Source organism: Alexandromys fortis, unplaced genomic scaffold (genome assembly GCF_014885135.2).
Source record: "Alexandromys fortis isolate MF-2015 unplaced genomic scaffold, M_Fortis_MF-2015_v1.1 scaffold_26, whole genome shotgun sequence".
In the NCBI taxonomy this organism is placed as follows: Eukaryota; Metazoa; Chordata; class Mammalia; order Rodentia; family Cricetidae; genus Alexandromys; species Alexandromys fortis.
Window position 1 is genome coordinate 2,493,848 of NW_026067894.1, and position 24,510 is coordinate 2,518,357.

General features: G+C 47.9%; 1 protein-coding gene across 1 annotated transcript in view; it reads right to left on the reverse strand.

Annotated features, from left to right (window-relative positions):
* Positions 1 to 24,510, reverse strand: part of Ubr4 (ubiquitin protein ligase E3 component n-recognin 4) — a 111,442-nt gene that overhangs the window by 20,400 nt on the left and 66,532 nt on the right. Inside the window, exons 62-89 of the mRNA XM_050152447.1 lie at positions 24,086 to 24,193; positions 23,016 to 23,132; positions 21,888 to 22,097; positions 19,838 to 19,987; positions 18,318 to 18,545; positions 17,473 to 17,551; positions 16,785 to 17,030; positions 15,988 to 16,156; positions 15,447 to 15,591; positions 14,706 to 14,791; positions 13,435 to 13,522; positions 12,992 to 13,185; positions 11,525 to 11,764; positions 11,278 to 11,416; positions 10,710 to 10,835; positions 10,479 to 10,607; positions 9,421 to 9,764; positions 8,285 to 8,375; positions 7,944 to 8,028; positions 7,664 to 7,791; positions 6,658 to 6,787; positions 6,421 to 6,578; positions 5,176 to 5,285; positions 4,585 to 4,726; positions 4,180 to 4,261; positions 3,727 to 3,900; positions 1,607 to 1,728; positions 636 to 833 (exon numbers count right to left, since the gene is read on the reverse strand). Of these exons, the coding sequence (XP_050008404.1) occupies positions 636 to 833; positions 1,607 to 1,728; positions 3,727 to 3,900; positions 4,180 to 4,261; positions 4,585 to 4,726; positions 5,176 to 5,285; positions 6,421 to 6,578; positions 6,658 to 6,787; positions 7,664 to 7,791; positions 7,944 to 8,028; positions 8,285 to 8,375; positions 9,421 to 9,764; positions 10,479 to 10,607; positions 10,710 to 10,835; positions 11,278 to 11,416; positions 11,525 to 11,764; positions 12,992 to 13,185; positions 13,435 to 13,522; positions 14,706 to 14,791; positions 15,447 to 15,591; positions 15,988 to 16,156; positions 16,785 to 17,030; positions 17,473 to 17,551; positions 18,318 to 18,545; positions 19,838 to 19,987; positions 21,888 to 22,097; positions 23,016 to 23,132; positions 24,086 to 24,193 (4,218 nt within the window). The remainder of the gene's footprint in view (positions 1 to 635; positions 834 to 1,606; positions 1,729 to 3,726; positions 3,901 to 4,179; positions 4,262 to 4,584; positions 4,727 to 5,175; positions 5,286 to 6,420; positions 6,579 to 6,657; positions 6,788 to 7,663; positions 7,792 to 7,943; positions 8,029 to 8,284; positions 8,376 to 9,420; positions 9,765 to 10,478; positions 10,608 to 10,709; positions 10,836 to 11,277; positions 11,417 to 11,524; positions 11,765 to 12,991; positions 13,186 to 13,434; positions 13,523 to 14,705; positions 14,792 to 15,446; positions 15,592 to 15,987; positions 16,157 to 16,784; positions 17,031 to 17,472; positions 17,552 to 18,317; positions 18,546 to 19,837; positions 19,988 to 21,887; positions 22,098 to 23,015; positions 23,133 to 24,085; positions 24,194 to 24,510) is intronic.

Here is a 24,510-nt window from a genome sequence, read left to right on the forward strand (position 1 = left end):
TAACGTGACTGCTTATGACTCCATATAAAGACTGAAGGTGCCTAGGCAAGGGTTCATGGGCTACACTTGCCACCCATCACAGGGCTCTGTCAACACTTAGCTCTGGAGAAAATGCGTGTGCACTACACCCAGCATTTTGTGTGAAAGACCCTTAACCCACCATGGATTCCAGCTCTGATCCAACTGAAGACTTTTTACCTTGAGCCCATTTTGGGCTCAGCACCAGAAAATCCACCTTTGCCTTTAGTCACAGAGATGGTAACACCAGACCTGGGAAGTCATCTGCCAGAAGCATAAGGCTCAAGGTGTTAACAGGAGCTATGACCCATGTACCAGAGTCAAAGCACCAAGATCCCTGGGGCTCCATTAACCTGGAACCTCTAGAAAACTCCTCCAGAAGCAACAGTAACAAAATCCTACCACTACTCCAAGCAATAACTACCAAGTTTCCTCCTGTGTCATGCCAGGAACTTGTCAGAGCCTTCCATGGGTCACTGACCTTACCAGCAGCAGAGGCAGAAGATGGGATCTGCCCCACTTTACAGACTATCTATCTGGTTAACCAATGACCTACAAGAAACATCCAGGTGCGACCCAGCCCACACTGGTGGTGAGTGACCAGTGCAGTCTCTTACCTCCATCCCACTGTCATCCTCCAGAAGAGCCACCAAGTCACAGTCCTGGCAAATCTTGTTCTTTATGTCCCTCATAAGAGGCCCAATGCCTGGCTCATTGCTGCTATACGGGTTTCCAGGCATCCTGCCCTGTAGAAAGTCCTCTTGCTGGGGATCCTTCTCCAGGGTCACAAAGAACTCAGTGACTTCATTCTCCTCCTAAAGGAAAAGAAGAACATGTCAGAAAGGACAGCAGAGAAGAGTTACAGCACTGACTGTTCTGTGGGCACCAGGAGGAAAACACAGCAAGTGCAGCACACCTTACACTTGCACACTTGGAGACAACGGCCCCAAGGTCATTCTAAACATGATGTGAGCACCTGAAGCATCATACACTCCTCGAGGAGAGACAGCCTAATGGAACAAGGTGCTGTCTGGTGAGAGGCAGACCAGCCGGAGGCTGGGCAAGAGTCACTGGAGACTTGGAGTAGAGAAGGGGTTTCTCTCAGTGATACACTCAGGCACGTCGACCCCAATGCTCTTTCATCAGTAACTGAGGATGTTGGTGTTTCAACAATAAGAAAAGTCTCTGGACCAGACCATAGGAAAGACACATATGTAACTAGCATGCATATCCCAAGGTATAGAAGAGGAGGAAGACATGACGGTATACCCAACTGTATTCCAAAACTGCTGCTGCACCTGCAATGGGCTGTGAGATCTAATTTTTAAAAAGGCAAATTATGCCAGACTGTGGTGGCGCACACCTTTTAATCCCAGCACTCAGGAGGCAGAGACAGGAGGATCTCTGTGACTTTGACACCAGCCTGTTCTACAGAGGTAGTTCCAGGACAGGCTCCAAAGCTACAGAGAAACCCTGTCCTAAAAACAAACAGACAAAGGCTAATCTTGGCCCACCGTAAGAAGCTACTTCTACTTTTTGTCAGTGGGTCTGGTGATAATGATATTATTACAACAAGCACACTGCTTACAGGGTAGATGATGCTGCACAGTCTCTCAAAGATGAACACAGGAGTCCGGTAGTCATCCAGATTGTAGCGCTTGGCTGTCTCAATGCACACAGCCATGAAGGCTTTGGTTTCAGACTCTGTTCCTGCCAGAGAGCAAAGGAGCCATGAGTTAGGAAAATGCTTCAGCCACATGAACTGAGCTGAGACAATGAAACACCATTTTTCAGATTCTGAGTGCCCTACACGGGAATATCAGTAGTCCTGTTGTGATAATCCTACATCCCAAATCAATCCCCTACATCACAGCTAGCTGTGTGCTTTTCTGCTCTCTCTGGGAGCACAACTTCCCTTAAGGAGAAGGACCACACTTCCTTTCCCCCAAACAGGCTCCCCCAAACATCTAAGGACTTCCCTCTTGGGTATTCAGGCAGATGAGGGTCACTAGCTGAACTCTCCACACCCAGTACTTGAAAACAACTTCAAATTGACAGTGAACTATTACACTAGTGAGGAACAAAGCCTACAGAAGTAGTTTGGGCCCAGAGAGAAGCAATCACAGCAGTTTAGGTCTTAAGCTTTAGTGTCCAGGAGACTGCGTACCCTCTAGCCATCCCACATCTGGTACCTTAGCAGCATAGCTAAACTCTCGGTATGAAGATCAACTAGGAACCACTTTCTCTTTTCTCCATCCACACAACTGAAAGCAAACTGTTCTTTACAATAATGGCAGCGAGCCGGGGGACAAATACGAGAGCTAACAAGACATCCCCTCCCACACGTGTGACGCCCAAACTTTACACTACCAAAGTCTGAGAAAGTTGGATGAAGGCATGCCAGGGACAGTCTAGGGGTCCTCACAGAGACAGCAGTCACAGACCCACCTGGAGAAGACCAGCTTGCACAGGGCCTGAAGAATGTTCTTTTCCTCTGCTTTTGATTTTCACTAATGTCTATGTGTGGGGGTCTGTGGGTCTGTGCATGCATGTGTTTGAAGGAGGCCAGAGAAGGGTGTTGGATTCCTTGGGAGTGGAGTCATAGGTGGTTGTAAGCTGTGCTGGAACCAAGTTCAGACTCCCTGCAAGAGCAGCAAGAGCTCTGAAGCACTCAGCATTCTCCAGCTCTTCTCTTAGTGGGTTTTTGTTTTTGTTGTTTTCCCCCCCAAGATCTCTGTGTAGCCTTAGCTGTCCCAAAACTTGCTCTGCAGACCAGACTGGTCTTGAACTCAAGAGATCCACCTGTCTCTGCTTCCCTTGTGCTGGGACTAAAGGTGTGTACCACCACTGCACGTGTTCTCTTAGTTCTATGAGGCAGGGTTTTGTCATGTAGCCCACACAAATCCTCCTGCCTCAGCCTCCCAAGTGTTAGATAATAGGCAGCTGCCATAAAGAATTTCTACAATAAACTTTAGAAATAAGAAGTCAAATCACCATCCAAATCATAAAACACCAGTTTGAGAACACCACCTAAGAAGCAGAAAGACAAACAGTAGAACAGGCCACAGGAAATTTAAAAAGAGTGATCAAGCACAAATACATTTCATAGATTATGAGAAAGTTAAGAAATGAGAAGTCTCAGCAGAGAGGTGTCAGTACATGCCTTTAATCCCAACACTCTGCAGGTCTCTGAGTTCAACCAGCCGGGGCTACACAGAGAAACCCTGTCTTAACCACTCCCTCCTCAAAAAAAGAAAAGAAAAGAAAAGAAAAGAAAAGAAAAGAAAAGAAAAGAAAAAGGAAGGAAGGAAGGAAGGAAGGAAGGAAGGAAGGAAGGAAGGAAGGAGTCTCTTGACTACAAAATCTAGAGTTCTAAGAAATCAACAGTAGAGTAACAGGATAAATAGTGACGAACAGACAGGGTGGAGTTATATAAGGAAAAGGTAGCAAGAACACAGCAAGGCCACTGACATTCCAGATGACTGAAGATACCAGCCTGAGACCTCCAACCCCTTCCTTCCTATGAGCGCAACCCAGGAAAAGTACACGTGAGTTCAGCCCTAGGACTGTAACACTGAGCACCACAGTGCTCTTGAGATAGGCTTCTCTCCCCAAGTGTGAGATTCGTAACCCATTCTCTAGTACTGCGGCACTCAGAGACAGTGCACATGTGCACCTCTGCAGCTCCAAGCTGCCAGGGGGCATTACCTGTAGTCATGTCCTCTAGCATCTCCAACAGCATGTCCTGAGTCTCATCGATGAGCTTGGTCCTCTGCAGCACTAGCTTCCGCAAGCACAGGTACCCATTCAGCACAGTGCCCACCAGGCGGCTCTTAAAATGCCTTTTGATGGACTCCACCTCTACAAAGGAGGAGAGAAGGCCTGCAGGGACACGGAAAACCTGCTGTGAGATCTTGGGAAGAGAATACGGAAGGCCTGGGCTATCCAAAGAAAGGAGAAAAGAAAAAAGCAAGGACTGTGCAAGTGTCTTCCTTTGCACAGACGCTCAATAAGCCAAACGGCCAGCAGTGAGGACTCAGAAGTGCAGGCCCATCTACGAGGAAAAAAGTCCCAGAGAGAAGTTGACCAGCACCAAGGAGCAATGGCTCAGGACTAAAGCATACCCAAGACACCCAAGGGAAGGGCTGGGTGGCTCTCTACCTGTGAGACTTTTGAGGGCATAGCCCTGCTGCAGATCTGTGCTCAGGGTGGCCTCCTCCAGGGCCAGCAAGCGGGCGATTTCCTAAACAGGATGACAAGCACAGTGTGATAGGGCCCGCCTCCACCGCCATCCCATGATGTAGCACCAACCAAAGGTGCTCAAAAGTCACGCGTTCATTCTAATCCTTGAAAAATGCCTTTCCAAGAAGCCAAAGATGGCTGGAATACTGCCGAGGAACTGCTTAACCCTGAAACAGCTGAAATTCCCCCAACAGTCTGCCATGGGCCTTCTAGTTACAGTAAAGTCTAGAAAATAATTATTTTCAACAAATGCTTCTCAGAAAACAAGAATCTGACAAAAGAGCCTTCCAAAGCAGAGGAGGAGCTGGGGAAGGGATAGATCACCTTGGTGATGAGGTTGCCCACATAGGGCAGGACTCCCCGAGCAGCCAGGTAGACTTTCCAGTGACATGAGGCGATGAGTTTCTGGTAGAGAGCCAGGTACTCTGCAGCACACTCCCCAGCTACACTCAGCTCGTCCAGGTAACTGTACCAGAGACAGGGCAAGGCACCTTTAGGGACTAACATCGCAGAGCCCAGCAGCTCCCTCCTTTGTATCTACTGCTCAGCCTCTCTTCCCTCCTTCTTGAGGTGGATGGAGGTCATCTGAGAAACCTCACACTTTCCTTGCTGAAAGGATTCACAACACTTCAGGGAATGGCTGCCAAGCCTCTGAGCATCCATGCTCGCTGCTCGAGGACTGCAGAGGACAATGAGTGACAATTATGCCTGTGCTCAGAGGCGCTCAATGAATACCCACTGCTGTTTTACCACTAATATTCCTAAAGCTCTGTGTGGTTTCTGTGGCAGGGACCAAGATGGTTATATACCACTCAGGGGTGCCTCCCAACCCTGACCTATGTATTCACCAGAGCACGAGGAAAAGGCTCGACCACGCTAGCCACTGTCCCAACCTACCCTACCCCCACATGGTACCTGGTGAGAAGGTCAAGGACCTGTTGCTTGCGGCTGGGGACAGTAGCAAGAGCTTCCACGATGGTACATGCTGCTTGCCGTGCTGCCTGTGTCGCTGGGGTAAAGAGTACCTGCCAGACACAGGAGAGAAAATAGGGCCGGCTCAGAGGCCACCCTGTTTTTCTAGGCCCAGAACATGAGCTGACTTCCACACACTCAGAATTCTGACTATTTCTCTGGGCACAGTGAAGGGTCCACACCACCAGTTAACCCAGTACCCAGTGGCTGCAGACTTGAGAAAGGCTGCTAGAGAGCTTCTTGCTTCATAGAAAATTCTCCAAGCAACTTGGAGAACACACTGCTCCTAGTTAGCATTAACTGTTAACTTGACAAAGTGCAGAATTACCTCAAAAGAGCCCCAACTGAGTAACTATCTGATTGGACTGTAAGCATGCCTGTGAGATACTGTCTTGATTGTTAATTGATTCAGGAGGGCCCAACACGTTGCAGGTGGCACCATCCCCCAGCAGGTGGTCCTGAGCTATATATAATAAAGCTGGCTAAGGATGAACCGTGAGCAAGCAAGCCATAGTTTCTGCTTCAAGTTCCTGCCCTTCCGTCAATGATGGCCTGCGTCTTTGATGAACAATCCAATAACTCAATTCCTTCTCAAGTTGCTTTTGGTTGGTATTTTACCAGATCAACACAAGGGGAATCAGAATAGTACCAAGCGTCAATGAGGGAGGAGAAATCCAATGAGCATTCACGTTGCCAAGCCCTCGAGAGTTCTTTCTTGGGGATACCTGTTAGTGGGCTAACTCTAGTTGAGCGTAAGCTGAACATCTCTTGCTTAGCAACAGAAAACAAAGAAAGACTTTCTTGAGGGGAGGGTAGGAATGGGGGTGGTTTGAGACAAGGTCTCACTATGTAGCCTTGGCTGGCCTGAAACTTGATAAGCAGACCAGGTGCCTCCCGGGTGCTGGGATCAAGTGCCTGGCTAAAGTTAATTCTTGAAAACTTAGCTTGAAGGAGGGAAAGAATAGTGGAGCTCAATAACAGAAGGCAGCAAGGGAAATGAATACAGGCACTGGTTTGCCTCTCTGGGGGAACTGGGTGGCATGTCAGGGGGCACAAGCAGCAGAGGCCAGCTGTACTGACCTGTCCCTACTGGGGGCTGCACTCAAGAACTTCCACTGAAAGAAGGCGAACAACAGTAAATGGAGAGCGAGAAAGCAGGGCAGAGAACGGCAGGTGGAGGGTACTCACCTGCCGCAGCCAGTTGTTGTGGCCCAGCTTGAGGTCGAGAGGGGTGGTCCTCTTCCCCCGACGGCTCAGGAACTGTTTCCATCTCCACACATACTTCTCAGTCAAGTAGAGACGGTGGAGCTCTGACTTGCTGGGGGACTTCCCATTGCCATCTACCCCTGCAAGGCAAAGACAGGGGTAAGCAGGAAAGCACAGCAAAAACAGGGGCTGCTGAATGGCTGGAGGGAAGAGACCCACCTCGGGTGGGCAGACACTTCTTCCAGGCTTCGTAAGATGCCTTGGGATCTCTCTTGAGCCACAGCTGGGCCTGGGCATGGATCTCGTTGCAGTATGGCTTCACCGTGGTGAGGGCCTCAACAGGGACATCCTGAATGAGAGAGCAGAACAAGGTGAGATGTAACCTGCACACCTAGGCCCCAGCGTGGAATGGCACCGACACTCCAGAAACTTCATGAAAAACAACATGCAGCTCTGCTGCCCCAGATCTTGCTAATACTATCTGCACCCACGTGAGGTCTGCACCCACGTGAGGTCTGCACCCACGTGAGGTCTGCACCCACGTGAGGTCTGCACCCACGTGAGGAGGGCCATCTCCATGCTGACGCTGAGGCCACAGACTTTGGAGTGCTGGCTTCGTACAGCTGCACACATGTGACTGCGGTTAAGAGTTTTACTCTCCACTTAATGAAGACTTACTGAGCAGCTATTGAATGCTGGATACCACACTAGATCCTAAGTATTAGACACAAATTAAGTCAAACCATTCTTAGACTCAAAGAATTCATTACATCATTTATTTTTTCTAAGTTTCGAGGTGGTCACTACTTTACATCTCAGAGATGAGCAAACTGAAGAATACAACTAGCCTGCTCAGTCTTGATGTCAGTAAACAGCAGAGCTGGGATTTGACCTCAAGTCTATTTTAGGGTCATGGATTTCCACCCATATTCATAAAGCATATACAAAGGTGCAGATGTAGTAAAGGGAGTCACAGGCCATCTGTCTCAGTATTTCAAAGGCCTCGCTCTGCTCTAGCTTTTATACTGTATAGTTTGTATTACACTATACTCCTCAAAAATCCCAACCCACCTCTGCTGAACTAAAGCAAAGACAGCCTGGTGATCACATCAGTCAGAGAAGTGACCTTGAGGAAGCAGGGTACAGTGCTCAGTGCTCAGAGGCTGTGTAACTCTTCAAGCTCCATCACCTTCCCCCACCCCGCTCATGCCCAATGGCACATCACCTTGTTTTTCTTGCTGGTTGGGGCAGGTGGCTTAATCAGCTTCTGTAAGATCCGCAGGCACATAAGGGTGATGTTCTCAACAACCACTGGTGTTTTGATGTTCACGGCCATAAGGAAAAGACTGAGTGCTGGTGATGAGAAGAAGCCACAATCAGTACACATGGGTTACCTGCCCCAACAAGGCTGCCCGAGTCATCTTCCCCCTACCTCTTGCCTGGGTACCAGGACTGCACCTTTCTGTTTTCTGAAAAGCACCCACCCAGATGGTCCCCAAGCTCACCACAGCGTAAGCGGAGCTCCCAGCAGTTGTCCTCCTTGGAGATGGAATCCGTCAGCAGCAACATCTCATACTGAAGACTGCTTGCCTGGAAGGACAACAGGATGAGGGGAGTCAGGATCTAAACTCTAATTACAGGTCTCCTATTAAAATCTCTAGCCAGGGGAGGCCTACTAGGACAAGGAGACATCGGAGACCCCATGCTACAGGCTCTAGCTGACAATAAACTCTCTACACACAGTCTGGTCCCTCCCACTTTGGTCTCCAACACTGGCCTGGAGAAGCGGTCAGCGACAAAGAAGGACTGCAAGGAAGAGGTCAGAAAGGACAGCTGCTCTACTTACCAGGTCAGGATTGGCCCAGTGGCCTTTCAGGGCTGTGGAGACTTTGCTAATGATCAGGTCGTTCATTTGCTGGGTGGCCTCTGGGTTGTCTCTGGGGAAGCAAAGAGTCTTGTTTGTCACAGTGAGCATGCACGCCATGGCCATCTTCACAGCAGAGCCCAGAAAAAAATGGATGCATGGATGGCAAGGGCTATCTGGCCCCGACTTTTCTACCTTCTTCCCAGGAGCAAGACTACATCTTTGAACTACTGGGCCTATGGTGGGAGGGGATGAGTACAGCCCCTTTTCCTAAGGGCAGCGACAGAAGGAAGCACGCGTTAGCAAGGAGGGTCATGCTGTAGGTGGTGTCCATCTCCAAAACCTGAGTCCACGCTCAGTGTGGACTCCGTATCACTTCCTACACAGCACCCCATTTCCCTTCTATGTTAGTCCTTAATAACATCTCTACTATTATTATCAACAAAATACACTACACAGGAACCCAAATGCTCAAATAGCACAGCTGTTTCCAGCGCTAATACTCCTTTCTCTCTACACCACCTGTATCCTTGTGCTCTCCAGCTCTGCAGGCCTCTGCCACTCTCGGCATCCTGGAATAGGCCTATCCCAGCCGGGAACGGAATTCCAGGCCGAGCCTTCTCTCCAGCCACCACTTACTGAATTTTCACCCCTGACATCACCATCTTTAAGGTATTTGCTATTACTGATATTTCTCAGATGAGTCTTTTGTCCAAGGCAGTGCACAGTGCCAGATCTTAAACCCAGTCCTTTCTGACTAGAGTCTAAGTACTCATCCCTAAACCCCCTCTGGCTTCTTTTTCTTGATTTTTTTTTTTCTGCAAATTTTTTGAGTTCAAGTGTTACTTTATTCTCTTATCCTCTCCCACCAAGGAAGTTCCCTCAGGACACACCACCACCTGAACCAACATGCCACTCACAGGACACACCACCTGAACCAACAAAGCACCACCAAGCAGCACACTCAAAGAGCTGACTGTGGTGCTTCCCCCATCCACTCACCTCCCATCTTCCCTCACTTCCTCTGGGATAAACTAGGCACCGCTTGGCTCAACTTTGCACTCCTAGTGCTAGCATTGCTGTTGCCACCACCCCTGGGTCAAGGAGCAAGTTCTGACCTAGTCAGGAGGCACATGAGCTGGCGGACCTCTTCACGAATGGCTGAAGCTCCTCTGCGGAGGTTGTAATCAAAGAGCTCTCGGATGAGGCCCTGGGAGACGAGGATGTGCCTCAGAGCTGGATTGGTGGCCAGGGCCCTCAGTAGTGTGATGCAGTGCTCTGTGACAGCTGAGGCACAGCCATAGCACTTGGTGGACGAGGTGTGGCCACAGCCTAAGACAGACAAAGCACGGTACTGGCTGGCAGTGAACGTGGGCTGCACGGATGTTCGGGATGACTTTGTGGCTGCTTCCCTTTGCTGCAGATCATATTCTAAGAGCTCTTTGCGTGAAGCAAAAACTTTCTAAGAATGGAAAGATAAGAAAAAAAATTGACAAATAAATGAGAAAGAGGAAAATTGGTTTGCTATGAATTTACGTGTATGATATAACTTATTCTTCTCAATAATCCTACCACTTATTTATTTTATCCTCATTCAACAGAGAATGACTGGCTTGACCAAGGTCAAGGGCAGAACTGAAAATCAGACTGATCACGGGCTTGAACTCTTCACTACTACAAACACTGTCTTTTAAAGGGTTAGAAAGCCAGATCATTTGGCAAAGGTCACCAGCAACTTAGAGAGACAGGACAACTGGCTACTCTTCTGGGACGAGGATCCACTGCTGATGGATAGCATCCTACCCACGGAAACCATGTGGAAACATTAAAGGAAAACATGGCCCACCTGCAGCTGGAGTGCCCTGACCCTCCAGCCTGAGAACACAGCAGCCAAGAACAGGGAGTAGAATCTCAGCACTCACTTTTAGAAACCAGGAACCCCCTCTACTAAACAAAGATGTGTTGTCTACTAATGTCCCACCACCGTGCCTGATGATTCTGACCGCAAATAGCTCTGACAAGTGGGCCTCACCCCCAGAGAGGGAGGAACCATTGGTGCAGCTGCTGAGCCAGCATCGACTGCTAGGCAAAGACAACACTTAAGAATGGGAGCCTGGCTAGGGGAACAGTTGTTCTGAAAGCATAAAGCCCTCTGCAAGCTACTCCCATACCCTACCTGGATGATTTTGGAGAGCTCATCAAATGAGTTCTTGCAGTCTCCACAATACTCCTGAGCCAGCTGCAGAATGTAGCGATTCACACTGGCTGAAGTGGAGCTGATGCCCCCTGCCGTTCCGGAGTCTTCCTACAATCCCAAGAGATCACGTGTGAGACTTCTGCCCTAGGGATGACCTCACCAAGGGCAGCCTTCCACTCCAGACCCAAATACCCTCTGGTCTGGGACCACCTGTGGCTTTTCTGGAGCTGCTTCATTCACTTTGCAGAGTAGGTTCTCCAGCTGTGGCCGATGTCCCATGAGCTGATGGTAAACCCGGTCAGCTTTGTCCAGAAGTGTGTTAATGTTGGAAACAGCCTAGAGCAAAGAGACAGGTACTTGAGGGGGACTTTTCAGCTTCATTTTCCCTTAGTGGCCCTAAGTACTAGTCACCTACTGAAACATGTCCTCTACACAGACCAGGTACATGGCTCCACACAATCTGTCCTTCACGACAACCCTACAAGGTGGCATGCTAGTCTTTATGGCAAGCAGTGTGCAATGTAAATGGACTAGATTCAAAGAATTTCTTGCTGAAAAGTAACTCACAGCAGGTCATAGACACAAACAGCACAAGTGCTGTGAGAGCTGTTGTCCCGACTCCAACGGCAAATGCCCCACTGTCTCCCTGAACAGGCACCCCCTCTCTCCAGTGCCCTTTACTTCCAGACCCAGATGAGGCTGACATTTGTCACCTGGCTCCTATCCCCAAAGCTCAGAGCCAAGCCATGACCTGGGGCTAAGACAGATGCGGCCTTACCTTCTTTCGATCTTCTTCGTTCTCGATGGGATCCACAGCGCAGCAAGGCTTGGCGTAAAGCATGAAGTCAAAGCGGGCGTATTTACAGAAGCCACAGGCATTGCAGAGGAAGGGATCCTTCTCATCATAGTTGATGGACCTGAAGAACCACAGTGCTCAGGTCAATGGGAGCAGAGGTTTGGGAGAAAAGGTGAGTAAAAGGAGAGATGACAGCACATGCTTGCCCTGGATGTGCAGGACAAGTTACCTGCACTTGTGACACTGGTATACATTCTCGCCACAGTTGCCACAGACGCCTGGGTTGGCGGGAACGGAGGCACTGCAGCGAGGACACTGAAGGGTCTCTGTGGAGGCCTGGTAGTTCTCATAGAAGTCTGCAAACTCGATCATCAGGTTAGAGGCCACAATAGGCAGCGGCAGGTCAATCTTGACTTCTGTCTGTCCAGGAGTCAGCTGAACTTTCTTGGCTTTGTGCCAGCGAGCTGGCCTAGGAGAGACGACAAAAGCTCAGTGACAAAAGACTGACAGTGTGAGAAAGGCCAGCCTGCATATTCCTCTAAGGAAATTAAGTGACTATTCAAAGAAAAAACTTTTCCTTTATGGTTTCCTCTGAAAAAAGTATAAGATGGATCATTCTCCAAGGTAGTCAGGTAAGTGTAATCCTCATGCCACCATCAAGGGACTTCTCTTTGCAACAGACAGAGACCAATGCAGAAAACCGTAATGGATCAAAATGCAGAGTTGTGGAGCCCAGTCCCAACTGATACATCTACAATACAAGCCCTGCACCTAAGGCTCAGGGGTCATTTCAGAAGGATCCTAAGTGCCAGAGGACCAGGAAGTTTGCTGGGAGACTGTTATCTCTTAGACACATCAGAGAAGCTACACTTCTCTACCATGGCTACCTACACACTACCTGAACAGACAACAATGACTGATATGCTAATGTGGACGGGAGAAAGCTCACAAGGCCTTAACTGTAGCAGAACTACAGGCAACTAAAGAATGCTAAGAGCAGGAGAAACAGTCTTCCTCAGGGAAGAGCACACCAATTGGCTATCCAGTATCAAGGGGCAGCCCTGAAACTGGTAATGACCAGTGGCTATGCTTACTCTCTAGGGGAGAGCCTACGCTAACAGGCAACAGCCCTTTCAAGGTCAAGGACTTCTCCAAAGAGCAGATTTAGGCAACGCCCTGAGTCACTGGTTACTGTTAGCTGCCTTCTCCTTTTGTGTGCACAGCAGCGCTTGAGCTTTAACAGACCAGTCACATCTACCTCTGCTCAGTAATACCCAAGACTCCCTGGGGAGCCAAAACATGCAGCACATAGACCTATGGCATGCCTACTCCAGAAGCTGGCTTGTGGGGGGAGGGGGCAACACATTGAAATGGAAGAACATGCAGTGGAAAAGACTCGGAGGAATGCTTCCTGTTCTATGAGCAGATGCAGGGCTGTTTTGTCTAATGCACAAAGTTTTCCACAAGGCAAGAGAACCTGGAGTCCCTTTTCAATGAGCCCCCACCCTAGGCAGGCTGTGAGGAACTGTCATGGTCCCCTAGGGAGCCACTCAATGTCAACAGCCTCAGAAGCCATCACTTCACTACAGTCCCTCTGCCAGCGCTACTGTGGCTGAGAGGATGCAGATCCACTGCACATATCTGCTCTGCACCCGCAGGACACAGCTGCACCTGGTGATGCCTGCAAAGCCCTTACTTGTTTTTCAGCTCCACAATGGCCTGCACAGTTCGGTTGTTGTAGTACAGGTTGATAGTCCGCACCATCTTGGTCCGCTTCAGGTCCCCAATTTTCACTGTCACCTTACTGATGGTGTGACTGCCAATGAGCTTTACAACTTGCTGGGTCGTGGTGTACCGTGTGTCCACTTTAATGGAAGATAGCTTGATGTACTAAATACAAGAGCACACAAAACAACACAATGAGCACTAGACCATTGATCTTCATCAAAGCTGATCAACACAGCCCCCTTTCCAACCACAGATGAAGTTTCTACTCAAGGTAGCAACTGTGGTGGGCAAGAATCCACAGTGCCAGGCAGCAACCTGAGAGGAACCCCTAAGTAACAGTAACCAGTCTTTGGAAATAAGAACCACAGAGCCAGAAAACCTCTAGACTGTCCTGCTCAAAGTATTACTTACACAGAATGGCACCTCGGGGTTATTACACACCAGGCAGGGGTCACTCTCCAGGTAATAGCCATCAAACTCCACTAAGCCAGACAAGGTGCTAGGGAAGAAAGCAGTCTCAGCATCAGCAGAGTCCTCCAGGACCATGCCAAAGCCATCCCCACTCCCCACTCCCCCTGTGAGGGGAAGGAAAGGGATTACAGCTCAGAGGTCTTAGTAGGCACAGGAAGAAAGGTCAACTAATCCACCTGGGGTGTTTCCTAACTTTTAAGCTGATGTCTGAATCCAGAAAGGAATTAAAATCTCAGAGTCATAATTAAATTTACTATTTATAGAAAAAAAATCCTAAATTATGTTAAAAATGTTTGTGTTATATAAATAATACTTAATAAAGTTGTTTTCTAAAACTTAAGGAGCCAGGAAGATGGCTCAGTATACACAGTACTTGACATGTAAGCATGAGGACTGGAGTTCAGATCCCAGACCCCACATCAATACCAGCCAGCTGTGTATGGTAGCTTGTCTACAATTCCAGCACTTGGGGAACAGGGACAGGGGATCTAAAGCAAGCTGGCCAGAGTATCCACAACAGCAAGCTCTTGGCTCAAATGAGGGACCTTGCCTTAAATAAGATGGAAAGCAACTTAGAGCACCAGGACTCTACACGCTGTACACGTGTGTGCCCACAGACAAGAACACAGACACATACCATATACATGTATACGTTTAAAATGTCATTACAAAGCCAACATAATAAAGAAACATAAACTTAATGCTCTCTTCTTTTAAGTTTAAGTTTAAGTTCTTTTAAGTTTCTGTGAGGCTGACAAGATAGGTTAGAGGGGAAAGGGGCTTGTTGAGCAAGCCTGACAATCTGAGTTCAATCCCCAGAACCCACATAAATGTAAGAGGAGGGGATAAAACTGACTCCACAAGGCTGACCTCTGACTTCCACATGTGTCATGGCATGCAAGCCCTAAGATATCACAGGCACACATGTGCAGGGATACTTCTTTTTTCTTTTAATAAAAAAGGTAGACATTTCTGTAAACTTGTTTTATATGGTTAGGTTAAGTTCTGTACTGCTCACAAAAGTGAATTTGGTATTAATATCTATGTGCCTTCTAGAGTCCAAAGATCTGGGCTCCACAGGAGATGAAGGTCAACTACCTGGGGGGACCACACCTAAAGGGCACTCAGGTCATGCACAAGCAATTTCAATGTGCAAACAACTACTTCAAACTGTGACTGCTCTTCAAATGGCAGGGAGAAAGAGGGCTCACTTGTATATGTTGGAGTTGGGATGGTTGGTGAGAATGTGGTTTTGAGTCCTCAGAATCTCCACGGCCTTCTGTGAATACTCCTTCAACTGAGAACAGAATTCAGGAAAGAAACACGCTGGTTAAAAACCCGAGTCCTGAGCTTGCAAGATGTCTCTGGGGTAGAACTGTTGCTACCAAACCTAGTGATCTGAGTTTGATCCTCAGGACCCACATGATAGGATAGCAAGTGACCTCTGACCTCCCTGTGTACATCAAGACATGCAGCGTCCCCAATACCCAAACATCAATCAAACAATAAACTCATTAAAGGCATTTTAAAATCTAAATCCTATTGGAAAAAGACTTGCTCTTGTATTTCTGGCTATGGTCCTAACTCATAACCCGTTAACAGATTCTACCTTCCTCACTAGGCAGCCTTTGCCATCTAGAGAAAGACTATTAAGCTCTTATAGAAGTCGGCAAGTGGCTGTCTCATTGTAGTGGCATTCCTGGCTCCCAAGCAGGCCTCCCAGCTCAGTGAGTAGCACTTCCTTTCCAAGCTGAACCAGCTACCTTTCCCTCCCCCACGTGACCTACTTCTCCACCAGCTATCTATAGGACATTTAGACTAGAGAAAGGTAAACTGTATTCAACAGTAGCAAATATAACACTAGAAAGATTCAAAAAAGATTTCAGGTGTAGACACTCTTTCTAGAGAAAAATGACTCCAAGTGTGTGTGTGTGGAGGGGCTTCTCTCTTACCTTCTTCTCTGTCTGTGCAGTTTTCAGGGAGAAATAGCCCAGAAGATCCACAAACTGGGCAGCCTTTCGACCGTATGCTGGGAGTTCTGGCCAAATAGACCACATGAGATCTAGCAAGAGCTCCTGCTGAGCCTTGTTGGAGTTTCTGTGGTAGAGAGCAGCTCTGGTTAGCAGGGAGCCACGAGTGAGGCCTCTCACTTACCACCAAGGCCTCAAGACTGTGCTTGCACTGTCTCTTCCCACATACAGTCATGGGTCAGGCTGCCAGGGTCTTGTGGCCCCTGACAATCCTAGCAGATGTGGTACCACATCAATTTACTGGCTTCATCCAAGCTTATTCCAGAGCACAGGCTGAGCTTCTCTAGCCAACCATCATTTTTAGGAGCTCCCTAAAAATTTTAGGAGCTTGGGTTTGGAAACTGTCTCCCGCCAAGGACATTAGCTTATTAGCTATAAAGCATATAGCTCAACAAAAAGACCCCCAAGAGCTTGGTAAGGGCACAGACACTGACACAGTAACCACAATCATGCCCTGGCCCACCTGTAGATGTGCAGGGTCAGGCAGTGGGCCTGCCAGCGCACTGAGGAAGAGTTGGACTCCAACAAGAAGCAGCGCAGGAACTGGATCAGAGTCTCCTTGTCTGCAAATCTGTTCAGCTGGTTCACTAGAGCTGTGCACAACTGGTCCTCCTGGCTGCCCGAGCTCTCACCTGCAACACCAGGGCAGGACCAACTCACCCAGGGGCCCAGAGTCTTACGACCAGGTGGAAAAGTAGGAAATCTATCTTTTAGAAAAATGTCTGCTAAATAGTAGCAATTTGCCAAATGATTTCAAGTTATTTTGGGGACAAATGGTTTGGCCCCACCTGATACACAGCCCACCCCAGCCCCCATGCATAGGATACCAATGGCACTGAGCCAACAACTACAGCGGAGGAGTGTCCCAAAGAAGTCTGGTGTCTCAACAGGAAGAACTGCTCTGTATTCACACAGAGATGACAACTTAATTCACTGTTTCCTATCTCAGGCCTTTGAGGACCATGAAAAGTGAAGAAGCCAAGGGGAGGGCTGGCCAACAGAGCAGGTGCTCAGCGTGTGCAGGGGATTATACAGTCTTAGTGCTAACAGCGTTCAGTGCACCCTGTTCTTTCCTGTTTCTATCGCTTGGCACAGAGAGCCACAGTTAAGGTGTCCCTTTCACCATGACAGAACATGTAAGCAGGAGACACAGGGAGCATTTGGACAAGCCAGGGTAAAACCATTCAGAACCTGCAGTTAAACAGTGTACACTGAGGGGTTAGCATGTCACCCATCACAGGACCACACAGTGACTCTTACCTTCTTTTTCTTTTTCCTTTTCTTCTTTCTTGCTCTTTTTGGTAGAAGATTTGGACTGAGTTGTTGCTTGTCCAGAACTGGTCGCAGCAGGGGCTGATGAGGAAGCCCCACTGGAGGACCCTGTGGAGGCCGCCAGGGCTGCGAGCACTCTGCTGCCACACAGGGCACAGGAAAGCAGCTGCAGCAGCACGGGGGACACCCCCTCGTCCACCAGGAAACTCACTTGCAGGAGGAAGTAGAGGACAGCTGAGAGGAGAAAGATGGGAGTCAGCTCTGGAATGACTGAACTGCTTAGAACATGAGCAAGAGATGGGACTTGATTAGAACTGTAGATGGCAGAAGGCTTTTTCTCCTCCAATTCTCTCTGCCAGATGCTACCAGGAGCAGTGGAGTGATCAGAAAGGGATGGAGGGACTACAGAGGGGAGCCAGCCCCTACTGCCTTGACGAGTAAACAAGCTCTACACTTCTGTTTTCTGAGACTTTACTGCTATGGCCTGGAAACCAGTCACTCCTGCTCTGTGCTGCTGCAGCAGCCCAAGTTTACACAAGCAACCCCATCACTGAAGTTCTGGTTTGTGTTCTGTTAACAGGTCTATCTCCAGCCCAGCTCACAGCTTAATACAGAGCATTCTCCACAGATGGTCTCTGCAGGGATGAACAGTGGCAACCCAGGGAGGACGGCTTACAGTCATCTTTGATGCAGAACTTCTGCCAGTTGATGGTTCGCTGGGCGGCAATCTCTGCACAGGCCTTCAGATGCTCCATCTGAAACAAGAGCCAATCACAGGTGAGTATTGCCATCAGGCCATGAAATAACACCAGCTGCTGTGTGTGCTGGTCCTGGCTTGGGACCACAAAGTAACCCTGAGGCAGGTGTCCTCTGGATTGGCTGGTGGACCTGGAAGCAGGGCCCACACTCTCCTGCAGCTTATAGGCAATGTCCCTGTTCTGCTTCCATCTACCACCCCATCTTCTCCTGCACAACCCCAAGCCCAGTCTTCAGTTTCCTGGGAAGCTTCAGGTTCGTTACTAAGGCAAATGCAAGCCATAGCCTGAGAAGCTACAACTCACTTCCCTATTCCCTCTATCAAAGGGACACTGAATGAGGAAGCTAGGCTATCCTTAACACCAAAGATGAGATGCTCAAATGAAAAACATTCCATTCACTATCAAGTTCAGTCTCTCTTTAGGCAACAGAACATATTTATACTAAACCCATCTCTTCTTTAGTATTTAAGGGCAAAAGCAGAGGTGGAGGTGTACCAATCTTAGGTTGACCCTATTTGTGAACAAATGACACTGGGTAAGATACTCAATGCACCCACTTTACAGGTACAGAACCCCTGATGGTCTGGGTAGGAATTCCAGACCCTCAAGTCAACTACTCAATGTCAGTGACTTACCTGGCACTTGACTCAAGACACGGCATTTTCTGAAATATTTAAAAACCTTGCACTGACCCATGCTATGACCTCTTTGGCTGAGCCTTATCACATGCCCGCCCTTGGCCCTATCATCCCAACCCTCATACCAGGCTGATGAGCGTGTCATACTGCAAAGCAGAGCCAGAGCTGGCTGTGACCACACTGGCCCGGAGGAAGATGCCCTGCTCTTCCAGCAGCTTCTTGATCCCACGCACATGGGAGTCCAGGGTGTGCAGATCTCGGAGCTGTCGGTACTTCTCCTTTGATCCACAGATGAAGAGCAGAAGTTTTCGAACTTGGCGACGCACAAAAGGGGTCTGCTGGATCATTAAGTACTTGAGGGATAAACAACACAGTTAATGATTCAAGGACTGTAAGCACCACTGTGGCTACAATACCCTGTTTTGTTTGGAAAACAAACTGTTACTATAAACATAGGAGAATACAAACCAAGCCACAGTTATCCACAGGGAACTGGGTGGGGGTGCTGATCCCTTATGTAAGATGGTGTTGTATTTGCAGATAACCTCACACATCTTTCTTGCAATAATGATCTCTAGGTTACTTAAGGGCTCTCTAAGTGATTACACTATGCTATTCAGGGAATGCTGGCAAGAAAAGTCTGTAAATGCTCAGCACAGATGTCTTTTTTTGGTACATATTTAATTGGTTATATCTGTAGGTACAGGACACATGGATACCAATGGTCAAGTGAGTCAACTCCCAGCCATACTGGCCTCTGAGGAACTTAAGAATTCCTTAAAGGGACCAAGAGGAAGTAACACAGAAAGAAAAATTTTAACCTGGGGTGAGGGGCAATAGTCATGTTTCTCTTCTCAAACCCCAACTCTGCCTTTCAGGTAAGGAACTGGAGATGGGGCAGGGAGGCACAGCACGCACCTCCAAGCAACTCTCAGTGTCTTCCCAGAGTTGATCTTGGATTACTGTACTGATTCAACTAACATCTCAGCTTCAGATCACCTCACTATACTCTGCTGTGAGGCCTGGCTAGAATCAGGCAGCCTCAACTGCCTCTTGGTGCTTCTTAGTGCCTGCTTAATGCCTGCAATTGGGGAGCCTTAGGGAAGCTGAAGGCAGGAGGTGTGGGCTGGCTCAGCCCCTTGTATGTCCAAGACTCAGCAGCAGCCATTCACAGAAGAGCTAGAGCGCTCATAGCAGCTCTCCTCCCTGCCTGGTCTACAGTGCATCTCCTGAGATCTCCAGGGCACCAGGAGCAGCTCACCCTCCCACAGAGCTATGAGCAAGATGCTGGCTTCCTGTTCCTGCTAGGGATGCTTCTGGGTGTGGTTTCTCTGTGAACTATTTCACCAGTCACCAGTCTGTCACTATATCCCTGGGGGATGGAAAGTAGGGTATTCTGTCTTCCTGACTGAACTCAAAGACTGAAGTGGCAGCCAACCCTAGAGGGACATTACATGAACACAAGAGCAAACAGGTGCTCTGATCCATGTACTCCAGCATCACTTCACAACACATTCCTGAGGGGCAAGGGCGCGGCCTAAGTGAATGGGAGGGCTCTGTGCAGGACACAGAGTGAAAATTAGAAGAAAGGGGAAAGTGGAATTTATCACTGTAGGAACAGGACACTGTTCAAGGCTTCACTCACCTCAGAGAGAAAGTAGAACCAGGAGTGATCAAAGACAGGAGGAGGAATTCGAGAGCTGGTGTCTGCAATCTTTTTGATTTGGTAGGGAAGCCGCAGGACCATTTCTGTGAGCAGCTGGGTGTAGGCTTCAAACACGTCAGCAGCATGACCCTTATAAGAACATCTCTGTAAGAACCTGGGCTCACCAGTCTTCCATGCTCACAACCAGGAAGAAAGCTGGTTAACCACTAAGCATTAAGATGCCTTTCAAAGCTGGAGCCTTAGTGCATACAGAATGACTGAGGAGACAGAGCATATGGTTCTTGAAAGCTCTGGGATTTGTACAACAAGATGGCTCAGTAAGTAAAGGTTCCTGCCAGAGTCTGACGATCTGAGTTTGATCCCTTGGATCAACACAATAGAAGGAAAACTGACTTTCAAAAGTTGTATACACATATACACACACGGGGGGGGGGGGGGTACAGGTGTATACCCATATATACATTTTTTTCAACTGCAATAAATTTTTTCATTTAGGATTTATTTTATTTTGTGTTTGAATGTTTTGCCTGCATCCATATATGTGCAAAACATGTATGCCTGTTGGATCCCCTGGAATAGGATTACAGATGGTGGTAAGCCACTATGTGGATGGCAGGAATCAAACCCAGGTCCTCTGTAAGAACAGCAAATGTCTTAACCAGTGGGCCATCTCTCCAGTCCCCAATTAAAAACAAAAGCAAAAACAACTTATTTTTTAAAATTGTGTGTCTGTGTAAATGTCACATATATTTAGTTGCCTACAGATGCCAGAAGAGGGTACCAGATCCCTGGGAACTGAGGGTTACAGGCGACTGTAAACAGCCTCAATGCTGGGAATGAGAACAAAATTCATGTCCTGCAAGAGCAGCAAGTGCTCTTCACTGCTGGGCCATCTCTTCAGTCCCCAATAAGTACTCCCCCAAAAGATATTATAGACCTGGAGAGACAGCTACTCAGTGATTAACAGAGGTCCATGTTCAATTTCCAGTACCTACAAGGCAGCTTATAAATATCTGTAACTCTAGTCCTAGGTAATTTAACACCCTCTTCTGTCCCTATGGGCACCAGGCATGAACATGGTACACTACATGCAGACAAAAATCTATACACATAAAATAAATTTAATAAGTAAAAGTTATACAAATCTATCAGTTATTTAAAAAGACAGAAAAACAGAAGCACATGGCCATACTGACATTTTTTTGCCTAACATATCCCTGCTTATTCAAAACAAGCACTGGTCTACTCTCCTGAGTCTACTAACTGGACTCAAAGAGAGTAAAGTGTAACAATCGTTACTACTGATAACGATAACATTCTGGTGGATGCCAGGCACTAAGTCCTTTATAAATATTAAGCTGAGCTGGGCAGTGGTGGTACACGTCTTTATTCCTAGCACTTGGGGAGGCAGAGGCAGGCAGATCTCTGTGAGTTCAAGGCTGGCTTGGTCTACAGAGCTAGTTCCAGGACAGTCAGGGCTACACAAAGAAATGCTGTCTCAAAATAGTCAAAATAAATATAAATAAGTAAATATTGAGCTGGCAGTGCTCATGACCCTAGGAGGAGTAAGATTTGTATCCTTATTCTCCAGGTGCAGTAGCTGAGGCTTACTGAGGCGGGGTTGAATTTCTCCATTCTTCCTGGCTGGTAGGTAAGAGTCCATGAGATTATCTTTATCCTGTGCTCATCTAACTGGAGGCCCATCATAACTAGAATATTCATGAGCCTCTCATGAAGTATGTAGAGTATGTGACATACAAATGGGAACATGACCCATTGCTGCTGCTTGGGTCATGTTACACCCTCACGTTTTCCCAAGGAGCTTCATAGGAAATGAAATGACTCGTTTTACTTGCTTCCTCGGGCTTACAAAAAGAGGGAGGAATCAGAATCCCCCCCAGAAGTGGTTGGGAGGACTGCCCATCGGTTAAGTCATTTCGAGATTAGAACCCACCTTCCTGTGTGGCTTCCAATGTAGTCTTCCTAGCTTAGGGAGGGCAGAACACACAGCTCTGAGGAGAGGCCTTACCTTCACATACTGGCGGAGAAAGAATGGACTCATATCTGGTGGGGATGACGTTGTGTGTGGTTTCAACAACTGGCTGGTGGCCACGGGCTCCTCATCATTCTGCTGGCTCTTCCAGTATTCCAGCAGAGACTTGAGCACATGGAGACAATAGTCCACAGCCCCCGAGCTCAGCAGGGCTGCTGCCGTAGCACTGGAGATGAGGGAAGATGACTGAAAGGAAAAAAACACAGAGCAGGCAAGGGTGTGGTGTAAAAACTGAATCAGCATCAGCCAGGCAATGCACTCAGCACACAGCAGTCTTAGGATCAGTCCTTACAGACACGCATTCACCAGTCTGTTGCATAACAAGTTTCTCGACTGCTTTAATCACTCTCCCAGCTCTTTCAACAACTATATCTAAGAGAAAATAAATGCTAATTCTCAACCTGGCCTCACAACACCTCTGTGCCAGGGAGGCGAAACCATGATCACCTTTCTCTCCAGAGCTAGACTTTCCCTTTCTCCTGAAGCAAAGCAAACAGCAGCTATTTTGAAGGAGAGACAAAAGTTCCACTCTAGGTCCTTCTTGGCAACCTCTCCCTCCCAGCAGGGTGCTTCCAGAAAGCCAGGCTCAGATGGAGATGGGGTGAGTGAGCGCATGCATAAGCAGCAGGAAGGAGCAAAGCTACTGTACATAAGACCATTAGAAGAGCCTTAAAATCCCAGCAAACCACACAGCCATAAGCTCATTAAGATTGGATGCAGTTCAGCCTCGATTTCCACCGTCTCTGCTTTGTGCTAATCTCCTTTGAGCACACACACTTGGCTTTCTCTCTGCTCTATTACCATACCTTATAGCAACAGACACTGAGGAATCCTCTTAGCTACTCTGTGCTGTGCAGAACAGGCCCTTGCTTTTCAATAGTGGAAGCCCTTTAACCCCTCCACTGGAGGGATTGTTGGTAAAGACCTGGGCTTGGAAGAGACTGTGAAAAGGGGAGAAGTTCTGCTCCTGAAGAGGGACAGACTCATACTTTCTTCCTTAAGTGACAATGGTTAGCAGAGGACTGTCACCTCTGCCTGCAGCCCTGCACTAACCACTCCATCCTCTTACCTTGCCTCCAACCTGTAAGCGCAAAGCACAAATACCTCACAGATGGAAGACTTGGAACCAGACTTGGTGCGGGACATGAAGACACTCAGGAGTCTCATTACAACCAAATGGACTTCGTTCAAGGCACTGCGCTCGTTCTTCTTGGAGACATCCTGCAGCAGAAACAGAAGTTCAGATGCATATGCCTCCTCTAAGCTCCTACAAGATCCCCCACGCCTGGGGCAATAGAGGCCGCTGCACTCAGAGGCCATGGGAAGATCTAAACAACAACCTTCATGCTTTTACTTTTACTTTGCTAAGGGAGGTACTGCACTCACTATTTTGAGTCCCCTGAACTAGAGGCTACAGTAGGCATTTACCCCTTGTGATGGTTACTCTAAATGCCAACTTGATATAATCTAGAGTAACCTGGGAAGAGTTTTAATGAGAGATTTATGGATCAAGCTGTCATGTGCAAATGTCTGTGAGGGACTGCCCTGATTAATTAATGTAGAAAAACATAGGCTGAAAGCAGGTATCAGACACCATTCCTAGAATCTGTGCTCAGGACTATATAGAATAGAAAAAGCAGTTGGGCACTGAGAGAGTATTTTTTTAATCCCAGCAGGGAGGCAACAGAGGCCCACCTGGCCTAAGAGGTCAAGGCAGTCAAGGCTATGAAGAGAAACCATGCCTGGGGTGTGTGTGTGTCTATCTGTCTGACCACCTCCCTATCTATCCATCTATCTCTCTATCTATCCATCCCTCCCTCTATCTCTATCTATCCATTCCTCCATCTACCTATCCCTCCATCCATCCATCCATCCCTCTATCTCTCCCTCCCTCTTTCCATCCATCCCTCTACCATTCATCCTTCCCTCCCTCTTTCCATCTATCTATAGACACACAGAAAGCTAACTGAGCACTACCATGTGTCCATTCCCATCTTTCCTGTAATGATGACTATAACCTGATCAGTAAGCTGAATAAATCCTCCCTCCTTTAATGCTGCTTCTGTCACAGCAGCAGAAATCAAACTAGAATCCAGAGGAAGTTCCCCTAGGAAAGGAAGAACCTAAAAAAGACTCCTGGCTAATCCCTGCTCTTCATACCTTTCAAGTTTTACCTTTTTGTCCATGCCAAGCTCAGCAATGAGCTGGGAGAGCAGGTTGTCCAGGGCCCCCTTGTCTTTCTCATCTTCTCCATCCAGATCTGTTGTGAGCATCAGAATGACCTAGCAAGCAGAGAGTGAACACAGAGAGTCAATTTCCCAAGGCAGAATGGTAGAGCATGTGTGTCATGAAGCAATCTTGACCTTGCTGACTTCTCTGACCAGCCTGAGATGCAGGGGATAATTCTAGATTCTAAGGTCTGCCCAAGTTTAAGTGCTCAGAGTTGTAAAAATCAAATTTTAACCTGTGCCATTTGGGGCATCGTTGAAAAGACTTTATAACTTTATAAAACTATCGAGTAACACGCCAATCAAAGAGGTTTGAAAGAGGATACTGTGTTCATCTGAGAATTAGAGAACAGTGTACTCTAGTACTGAGG